Genomic DNA, 10943 nt, shown 5'->3' with positions numbered 1-10943 from the left:
GAGAATGGCTGCACATTCAGTGGTAGTGAATGTTTTGCACGTGGCAGGCTAGTTTCAGTCCCTAGCAGGGACTGTAGAGGAAGTTAACACCGCAATATGTAAATTAGGGTCTTCCAACCTGGTACAACCCAGTTGGATTGAAAAGCAAAGACTTATCCATCATCTTTCCAGAGTAATCAACCAGTTGCCTTTAGGCAACTCACAGTCAAAACAAGAAGGGTAGAAGGTCAGCCATATTTTGCCATGCCAGTTGCCAAGAAGTAATAAAAAGGAAATGCTAAGTTGGGTTGCTGATCCAATGTAGTTGGTATCGTTCCGTTCTCAACTGTGTGTGAGGCGGGTCATGGTGGTGGTCTGTCTAACTCTTTGCCGTCATGTTTTTTGACCTTGGAGTCGATGGGGATTGTGGTAGCACGACCGCATGGTGCTGAAAAGGACAGCTCCCCGTTCGACCCCACGAAGTAAGCGCCTCGAGATTTTTTTTTTGTAAAAAAAAAAGGTGGACCGCCAGCCATCATTCCCCCCCCCTTTTTTTTTTTTTTTTTTGGAGAGGCGCCTTCTTTCACGTGAAGCCTTTTTTTTTGCCGCCTGCTCCCAGCTGAGACCCTGGCACTTCGCAGCCAAGGTTGGAAAGGAAGGGGGCGCTGTGGATTGCGTTCCGCCGTGGCGAGGCAACGACCGCACCTTCCTCTTCCCCTTCCAGCGCAGGGAAGAGGCCACCATCTTCCCCCCGCGTCTTGCACCCAGATTCCTGTCAAAACGGGGGTTTTTTAACGGTCGGGCGGAGGCGCTCTCGTCCGCAAGCCCGCCGGCTCCTTCGCTCTGCGCCTTCCCCGAAAGGGGAAACGCGCGCCTCGGCTGGCCAGGTGCGCCTGGGGAACTCCACCTTCCCCACTCGGTCCGCAAAGAGCCATTAGATCCCCCCCTCCCCCCCAAAAAAGACTGCAAGCTTCGGCTGGCGGCTCTCGGATCGTCCGTGGGGGAAGGTCGCCCAGTCTCCCGGGCCAGCCGAGAATGGCTTCCACGACGCATTCACACCTGGGGCCAGGCGTGTTTATTTACCTCAGGGTGGGGGGGCAGCAGCCAGAGTGACGTTGAAACTCTTTTTTATTTTGCAACCAGTTCGGTAGATTTTTACCTCACGAGGGGGGGAGGGAGAAATAACGGCTCCCTCGGGGGGAAATAAAATAACGTTTCTTTTCAATTTCTTTTCGGCGTAGCGGGCGGTGAGGGGGGGAGAGAAGAGAGAGGAATACCGTTTTTTTTTTTATTCTACCTGTTCTCACTTTTTCGAGAATCAAATCAATCCTGAGGTCTACTTGCAGCAGGACCAAACGGCCGCTTTGGCGGAGATAAAAGGTGGACGTTCAGTTGCGCGCGCGCGATCTCTCTCTCTTCGCCTCCCCTCCAGAACCCGCCCCGGCTGTCTGTCCCTCGCCACGTGACCCGCTCTGTCCAATGGTTGGTCGGGGCGGTGGGGATCCGGCTGGAACCGGTTGGGCCGCGTCCGGCTCTATATAAAACTTTATAAACACCCGATTCAAATTAGTGGGGTCGCGAGCTACACGAGCGAGCCCAACAAACGGAATCCCCTTTCCCCCCCTCCTTGTTTTTATTTTCCGTCCTCCCTTGCTGCGCGGCTTTCCCTCCCATACATCCGAGTTTCTCCTTCCTCCTAGAGACCTTGCCTTTCTCGTTTCAATCCGAGCCGCCTTCTCGCTCTCCCTCCCTCACGCGCCGCTGACATGCCCAAGAGAAAGGTACGTGGCTGCGGCGAGGGAAAAGGGGAAAAAAAAAAAGAGAGAAAAACTTAAGGGCCCGGAGGCGAGAGGGGCGATGGGGAAGGAGAGGGGAAAGAATTCGTGTACTCGGAAGGGAGGGATGCTTATGCGGGGGTGAGCTTTCAGAGCAGACGCCATTTTCTTTCTCTTCTTCTCTACTCCCTCCCCGCACTCGATCGCTAGCTCGCTCCCTTTCCCTCCCCCTCCGCTTCGTTCGCCTTCGGGCGATTAACGGTCGGGGAGACGAGTGGGGGAAGCGCGTGCGCGCGCGAGACGGCTCAACGGTCGTCTTCGGGACTTAAAAAAAAGTGGGGATGGAGGAGGGGGCGGGGCTTAGGGAAAGCGACCGTTAACCGCCGCGCATTTTTTTTGGGTGGCCTATGAAGGAAAGGCGGTGCGCGCGCGCGGGGGGGGGGGGAGCAGTGATAGTGGGGTGGGGGTTGAATTTTGACTTCGCGAGCGACGATACAGGCGAAGCTCAGTGCGGGGCGGGGTAGTTGTGACAAGAGAGCGCGAGACGGCCGAGCGCGCGCGCAAGGGAAGCGCGAGAAAACGCTTAATTATTGGCTGCCCCCATCGCCCGCGCGCTCGCCTTGCCCGCCAATCGGGAAGGGGCACGCGCCGACTTAGGCGCGGAGCAGGGGGGGGGGGTGTGGAAAAAAAAAAAGAAGAAGAAGGGAGGGAAGTTGTCGAGCAGAGGAGGGAAAAGAAAGCGGGGCGATCGGTTCGCTGCTAATTCTTTTTTTTTTTTTTTGGCGGGAGGGCCGTTGGCCGGAAGGAGACCCACATGCACCGTCCGTTGAAGGCGGCGGGAAGCAGGAGGGCCCCTCGTTTCTCCTCCTTCGCCCGCTTAAATAATGAGGTTACGCTGTGTTTTTCTCTTCACCCTCCCCCACACACACACACGTAAATTCAAAAAGGGCGGGAAAACCATAAGAAGGCCACTCCCGTTCCAAGCCCTATTTTAAGGGCCTTGGATTGTGATTAGGAAGGCCGCCTGATAAATGATGCCTCTTTTTGCCCAGCGCGTTCTGGGTTAAATCTTGCCCCTCACACCTGTTGTTCGGAAGACCGCATTTGCTGTTTAAAATGAAGGAAGCTTGTAGGCTGCAGCCATTTAGTTTTCACAGCAATAGCAATCACCGCCAAGGAGTTACTGTTACAGCATGCTCCTGTTTTGACTTGCCTCACAGTTCACATTTTTTCTTCTGCAAGAAGCATTTCGGGGTTTCAGTGCCTAGCTACATTTTGGGGAAGAGGCTGCCTGAGTTAAGAAAGTGGAGTGTGGTTTGGATTTAGAAATAATGTTAAAGCAAAGAAAGGCTGCAGCAGTTCAGTGTGAGATTAGTTTCTGAAGTCTAGCTAGCAGTTGCAGGGACTAGGGGAAATGCTTCCTTCTGTGAGATCAGAATTCCTGAACTAAATAACATCTTGGGTGTTAACATGGATTTGGTTGAGATCATGGTATTTTGAAATAAAAGCAGTCATTATATTGCCTGGAGCTGCTCTGTTGGGGAATAAAGAATAATGAAACTGAATAAGAGACATCTGTCAGTGCTGTTATCACAACTCACAAGGTTATATGATGTACAGAAATGCAAAGCTATGAAAACAAGATATTTTGATTTTATTGGAATAATTCTAAACCTGAGAAATTATTGGATTCTGGAACAGTTCTTTAAAAAAGTATGATCCTTCAGAAACTTCACTGCAAATAGAATTTGGGTGCAAACAGTCAAGCTGTGAGAGCATCAAATATCCCACAGTTCAACCCTGAGCTACAAGTGTTCTTTTCCAAAATTTGGATGCTTCAGCCAAAAGTCTAATACCCAAAGGAATATCTACCTACCTGGTTATGGCTTTTTTTTTTTTGCTGCTTTTATTTCTTAAAGTGAACTGATTACACTCTGCTATTAGAAAAACCTCTGGTTTACAACTTACAAGTAGAGTAGTATTGGGTTATTAATTTAGGGATGTTTGAATGATATGTAGGAAAAATAGACAATTCAAATGGTTGTGAGGTATGCAAATGTAAAGTATAAATGAATTACTCAAGAAATTAGTATGTAAATTTAGCTATCCATCAATTTGCTTTATGCATTTATATTTAAATACAAAATAAATGTTCGTTTTGTTTAACCATGTCTAAAATTTCTTGTAGGCTGAAGGGGATACCAAGGGTGATAAGGCCAAAGCAAAGGATGAGGTAAGGAGTATTTGTTTAGTTTTGTCATTTGTTCTTTATTAACATAATTAAGTTGATCAACTTAATAGCCATTCATTTAATGAGCATTCATTACAAAGGCATTGGAAAAAGTGATTTACAACTCTTCCTTACACTTACAACTGATGCAACATCTCTAGTTGTGATCAAAATTTTGGTTCTTGGCAACTGGCATGAATTTACAACAAATTGCAGCATCCTTTGGTCATTGTGATCACTATGTACAACTTTCTCAGCTGGCTTCCTGCAAGCAGCATCAATCGGGAAAGCTGAATTCACTTAGCAATCATGTAATAAATGAATCATGGCAAAAAAAAAGTTGTAAAATTGGGGGTCACTTAACAGAAATTGCTGTCTCAGTTGTAAGCTGAGGAGGACTATATTATATTTTTGTAGCGTCAGTTCTAAGTCTAGGACTACCTGTGTTATACTTTTTAATATTCTAATAGATTACAAAGGAACCATGCTAATTCTAACAGGATTAACTTTTTTCTTATCTTTAAATAGCCACAGCGGAGATCAGCAAGGTTATCTGCTGTAAGTATGTTTTATGATAAATGCTTTCGAGAGATGAGTTAGTAAAAGTAAAAACTCCTAAAGAACTCTTAATAATAGCATATTTGTGTAACAGATAGTTTTTATATACATCAAGTGCACAAACATTTCCAAAATATTCATTGTACTTTTATTTTTAGAAACCTGCTCCTCCAAAGCCAGAACCCAAACCTAAAAAGGCAGCTCCAAAGGTAAGTTTAACACTCTATGCAACTTGGATTGAAAATGTTTTGCTTCCATAAAGTGAATTTATATATCAACTCTTAGCAAACTTACTCTTGTTTCCAAATGATCAGAAAGCTGAAAAGGTACCCAAGGGAAAGAAGGGGAAAGCTGACGCAGGCAAGGATGGAAACAACCCTGCAGAAAATGGAGATGCCAAAACAGACCAGGTATATAATAACTATTAACACTTAAGTTACTTTAGTGTTTAGAAATCAAACAAAAATGTATGCTGTTTAAAAGAAGCAGGTAGTAATCATGTTTCTTGTTCATTTCCAGACAAATAATTTAAAGTAATACAAGCATTTGGGGTGCACAAATCAGAATAATTTGAATCCACAAGCCAGATAGAATCATTGGATCAGATCTTCAGTGTGAATCAGATTGAATCAGTAATTTTTATTTGGATTTACCAAATTATCTTGATATAGTTCACAAAAAAATTAACAATATAGACATTGGGTCATTGTCTTGATTCATAGAGTCAATCAAATCACCTTTGAATCTCCAATTTATTTTTTCCATTTCTAAGAAGCATGAAGTCAGTGACTCCTGCAGAATAAAATTACTATGTGAAATAACATGTTTCCAAAAAGAAGCCACTGCGATATTTGACGATAATCTCTCAATCAATGTTGTGTTTTAAGTAATCGCATCCCCCAAAAATCCTGAAACTTTCCTTAACAAGGTCCAATTTAAAAAAATATTTTAATTAATTGTAATTTAAAACAAATATGACATACAGGTACCAAAATGTTTTTTCCTTGACTTTCATGTTCAAACTTCTAGTTCCACATTCGCCTATTTTAACTGTATCTTGTCATGTTTACAAAACATTACTGTAGGCTTATCGTGTATTCTACTGGGAAATGTAGAACAGTTAAAACTTAGCCTTATTTATTTATTATTTATTTATTTATTATATTTCTATACCGCCTTTCTCCCGTAGGACTCAAGGCGGTGTACAGTCAAGAAAAATATAGATACACAAACATCATAAAATTGCTAATTAAAATTATTATTATAACATAGTTTGGCCCAATTAATTAGAACCTAAAATTAGATAACATTTTACACATCAAAAGTAATTTTTTTGATTTGGTGAGAAAGTAGTACATTATTACAATATGCAGGGATGAATAGTTCAGTAAATGCAAATAAAACAGTTGCAAGAGAATTTAGTGGTATAGTTCTGGAGATATTTGAAATAATTTAAAACTGATAAAATTATTTGCTTTGTTGCTTAAATTTATCTTTCCCATCAAGAGTGCTTGATTATTGGCAATAACTGCATCTTACATGCCAACACCGACCCTTTGAACAGTAATTGCACAACGTAAAATGCTCTCTGATGAACTACATTTCTCTTTCAGGCACAGAAAGCTGAAGGTGCTGGGGATGCCAAGTGAATTGTGTGAATTTTTGATAACTGTGTACTTCTGGTGACTGTACAGTTTGAAATACTATTTTTTATCAAGTTTTATAACAATGCAGAATTTTGTTTTACTTTTTTTTTTAAAGCTATGTTGTTAGCACACATAACGCTTTGTTGTTGTGTTTTAGAGGGAGGAGTGGGGACAAGTGTCATTGACTCTGTTACTTAGAATCTGGGCTTTTAAAAGTCCCCCTTCAATTTTGCCAGAGGGAATCTTTATGGGCACAAAGAGAGAGGATTTCCTGATGCTGTCAATCTGTATTGGTTTTTGAAATGCTTCAGACAACACTGAAATTCCTAAAATGCCTGTTTTGAGAAATAACATTAAAGCAGTACTTCTAATTTTAATTATTTCAGTGTCCCTCACATTTATTACTTCTCTGAGTATCATGTGGCATTTGGTACTTGCTATCATAAAACCAAATGCATTCTTACAGGATCAGGCAATCCAGATTTCTGGTGTCAAATACCGAGGGAAGAAGGATGGCTTATAACTGAGCCACATTCCCTTCTTTATTGTGAATCTTCAGATTAAAAATTCTGCAGTTTTTGTTTTTTTCTTAAAGTCAGGGTAGGTTTGTGAAAAGTTGTTAAACAACATACTAAATGTGAAAGTGTCCACCCTCACTCTAAACTTTCCCTGTTCCAATTAATTGGATTTTATATAGTAACTTTACATTTTGGTAGTACAAAGAAAAGAGGAGTTGGAACTTGTTGTAAAACATTGCGAATTGTAGCCCATGTCCTGCCTGAATACCATTGATTGATCGTTTTAAGAAATGTACCTTTAATAAAGCTGGATATTGTTTGGCTTTGACTGTTTTTTTTTTCCTCTTCTATTGTCTGTTCATTTCCTGCTGCCCTATTTTTCATGTTTTTATGTTACAGCTTAAATGTTCATATAAGTATAAGGTACTTAAATGTACCTTCTTACAGATAAACAATTTAAAAGTTCCAGAACATAGACTTCCATAGACAAACTAATATTTAATGCTGTTATCTTTCATTTTGCATACATAGGTAGTAATAGTATAAATGATCCTTAAGTATCTATAGCAATAGTGAGAGGAATCTTAAATTTATGGAAAAATAGGGAATGGACAGTTGTTAACTGTCCATTAATACAAGATTGAAGTGCAAGAGTTGTATCACACAATTAGTAATTTAGTTTTACTGATTTGTATTGCTACAAAACATTGTCCAAAACTTAGACAATAAGTTTTTAAAAATCTTTATACAGATAGTACTTGATTTATGACAATTGAGCCCAAAAATTTCCATTGCTAAGCAAGGCAGTTGTTAAGTGAGTTTTGCCCCACTTAATGATCTGCAATCATCAGAACTAAATGCCAGTTGCCAAGCATCCAAATTGATCAATAATCATAGTGAAAACCATAAGTCACTTTCTTTCAGTGTCGATGTAAGTTTGAATAGTCGCTAAACAAATAGCTGTAAATCAAAGACTACTTGTAATGTAGAATTGCCTCTTCTAATCTGGCCCCCTTTTTACTGCCAGTGTGTTGGTCTATAGCTTCCCAGATACTCTGTTCTGAACCGAACATCATGGGTCTTAATCATGAGCTAAACATTCCATGCTTTGTAAATTTGAGACTTTTCTATTCTGAATTTATTTTCCTTTCATTAAGAGTAGCTGTTTTAATAATGCTTCCATTCATTAAACATGTATAGCTAACAGCCTTTTCTACTTTCCAAGTGTGTTTACATAACTAGATTTCGTGATAGTGCGGGTTCTTTAAAATAGTTATTGTTAAAGTGATTTAACAAGTTATGTTACTGTGCTTGTTCCTAGTGGATTGCTGTTACTCAAAATATCCTCTTTTCATACTGTTGCTGCTAATCCTTGCATCAGGTTGATGAATCATCACTGATTAATTACCAATAGTGCTATATTAGTAGGGACAGTGAGGTGTATGTCACTGCTCAGCTATTTCTACCCAGCACAATTGTGAGCATATAAATTCAGTTATTTTCTTAGTCAATTATTAGGAAATCCTTATCCATTAAGTACTTAATCCAACTTTGGTGATCAAATAGCAAAATCAAGATGTGCACAAGAACTATAGGTGTTATTTTTTAATCTCAGAACAGACATTGAAATTCAGACCTTTTTATCTTAGTTGTGCTTAGTACTTTTTATTCCTCATGTAGCAATTGCTGCAGTTTGATTTAAAAAGTCTTGGTGGTGGCCAGGACAGTACAGTTGGTTGCACTGCCTGGTTTTTATATGCATCAAAAAAATGTTTCACTCCACTGTCATAGCCGCTATCTTGACTGTTTTTTTAACCATACCTTGTAGATATCCTTGGATTGCTGCATTTAGTTTGGATCATCTTATTTGAATTTTGATGGACCAAAGTTTTCAAGAAAGTGCTGCATTTTCCATGTAGTTGAAATAACTGTTTTCCTATTCTTGCCCCGATTTTCTTAGTATCTTGCTCCCCATCATCACCACATTTAAATCCAAATACAACACACCACCCGTATCCCAATCTTCCAGCATAGCTACTGCTGCCAGGCTTAATTCAAGTTCAGCATGCCCAAATGCCCACTCATCCTCTTCCATCTTCCTAGTCTCTCTGTAGGCTTTACATTTTCCTCTGATACCTTCCAGCTTGGAGCGTTCCTGTTCAGAGGATGCGTGTTCTGACTTCATACCCACTTCACACATACACATTTTGGTTCTGGGATGGACTGCCCAGCATTCCCTATTTCATGCATGGAATGTTAGCACATTCCTTTGGAAAATATACAGTCAATTGTTAAATGAAATAAAGTTGATTTCTGTTACTTTCTTTAGATTTTTGTATGTGAAGTGGAAGTTATAACGAATTTTCTGTACAAATCAAAGTAAGCATACTTTGTATCATACTTTATTAAATGTTACAATGCTACATAAATTGGACCAATTTTTTTTTCAAAATTGTTTTTGTATTGCTTTGTTGACAAAACTGCTTCAGAATAACTTATCTTTTTAAAGTAAAATGATAAAACAATTATACGGTAACAACAGCCTAAATAAAATGCCACTAATTGATCCAAACAAATTAAGTACTTGTGTTAAATTCAGGACTCTGGATTCAAATTGCAGCTCTCGTGGGGACTATAATCAGTGTGTATGCTTCTATCTTTAATTGCAGTTACTTAAAATATATTATCTGGAATAGCAAGAGGGCCCCGAGTTACACTCTTAAATATGCAGTAGAAAAATGGAGAAAGGATCAGGTAAAAAGTCAATTAGCAATTTTAACTGCAGAAACTAAACAGCACAAAACTGGGTTTGGAGACATCTACTTTTTCAGATTTTATTTTTGCCACAAAATTATTTGGCAAATACTGCATAAAATGGAGAAATTAGTTTGAGGGAGTAGCATAAGACCGGCCAGGTATATTTTAGACTCAAGATTATTTGAAATGTTCTCGGCACAATCATTTCATGTTTTGAATTTAGAAAGCATATTGCCTATTCAGCACTAGCTTAGTTGATCGATCTTGGCTTAGGTTAGGGTTGGAGTCAGCTTCATGTCCTGTTCCTCCACCCTAGAGACTACCACTTGCTTTTGCAAAAACTTTTAGGACAGTTACCTTTTTGCATATGAATATAATGCTAAACAAAACTGCCTGTTTTCAAGACATACATGCAAAGGAGACAAATTCCATTCCAGAACAAGAACAAAGTGATCGGAGGGTTCTATTTCCAAATTTTGAAATTTTGATCTAACTTAAGTACGAGAGTGAAAATGAGCCACATTTATAAACCATTTTGGCTTCTGTTACCATAATTAGCAAACCCAACTTTCTGCATGGTATAGTGAATATAAAGCACAATAAAAGATTTCATCTCAAGAAAGCAAGTAAAGCCAATAGTAAGAACTGGGATGTGCACACAGTTGAGCCACCTGTGATCAAACGGATGCTCTAGATTTGTCGTGCCCCCCCCCCCAGTAGTATCATGGGTATTAGTCCAGCCCAGCTATTATAGATGGCTGGTTGTATTAAATATCCCAGAAGCTCAAATAGAACAACTTGGGCTTTTGAATTCATAGAAGATATAGTTTGTCTTCAAATAAAATTTTAAAAAAGCAAATGGCCATATAGGAAGTTCTTAATTTACGACCACAATTGAACCCAAAATTTCTATTGCTATGTGAGAACATTTGTTAAGTGAGTATTGCCCCATTTTACAACCTTTCTTGCCACCGTTATTGATTCACTGTACTTAAGTTAGTAAAATGGTTGTTAAGTGAATCTGGCTTCCCCATTGATTTTGCTTGTCAGAATGTCACAAGGTGATCATGTGAACCCGGGACACTGCAGCTGTCATAAATATGAACCAGTTGCCAAGTGTCTGAATTTTGATCACATGACCGTCAGGATGCCACAACAACCGTAACTATGAAACAAGTCAATTTTTTCAGTGCCGTTGTAAGTTCAAATGGTGACTAAATGGACTGTTGAAAGTGAAGGATTACCTGTAATCATTTTAATATGTCAGTGACTCAAGGAATTTGAAAAAGCTATTTCTGATTTTAGGAGGAAAGTAGTTTATACATTTCAATATCTGTGATTGTGAAATGTTAGATAATGCAAACACTGGCCTGCTATAAACTCCCAATAGCCTAAGTTTCATAGATATGTCCCCAAGTATCCCTAAACCAATTGCAGTACCAAGTTATCTGAACCACATTTCCACAAAACATTAGTTTCT

The 10943-nt window shown here is 39.9% G+C and overlaps 1 protein-coding gene across 1 annotated transcript; it reads left to right on the top strand.

Annotated features, from left to right (window-relative positions):
* The first annotated feature begins 1645 nt into the window (after window positions 1–1645).
* On the top strand, window positions 1646–7029 carry HMGN2 (high mobility group nucleosomal binding domain 2). The gene is made up of 6 exons (XM_070949595.1): window positions 1646–1760; window positions 3943–3987; window positions 4513–4542; window positions 4701–4751; window positions 4857–4952; window positions 6156–7029. The coding sequence occupies exons 1-6, from the start codon at window positions 1746–1748 to the stop codon at window positions 6189–6191; spliced, it is 273 nt and encodes a 90-aa protein (XP_070805696.1). The 5' UTR covers window positions 1646–1745; the 3' UTR covers window positions 6192–7029.
* The last annotated feature ends 3914 nt before the right edge of the window (window positions 7030–10943 follow it).

The sequence above is a fragment of the Pituophis catenifer genome, unplaced genomic scaffold (assembly GCF_029215685.1).
Source record: "Pituophis catenifer annectens isolate HBS135680 unplaced genomic scaffold, rPitCat1.0.hap2 SCAF_9, whole genome shotgun sequence".
NCBI classification, from domain to species: domain Eukaryota; kingdom Metazoa; phylum Chordata; class Lepidosauria; order Squamata; family Colubridae; genus Pituophis; species Pituophis catenifer.
The sequence above is the reverse complement of the archived record's forward strand: the minus strand, read 5'-3'. Positions and strand labels throughout refer to the sequence as shown.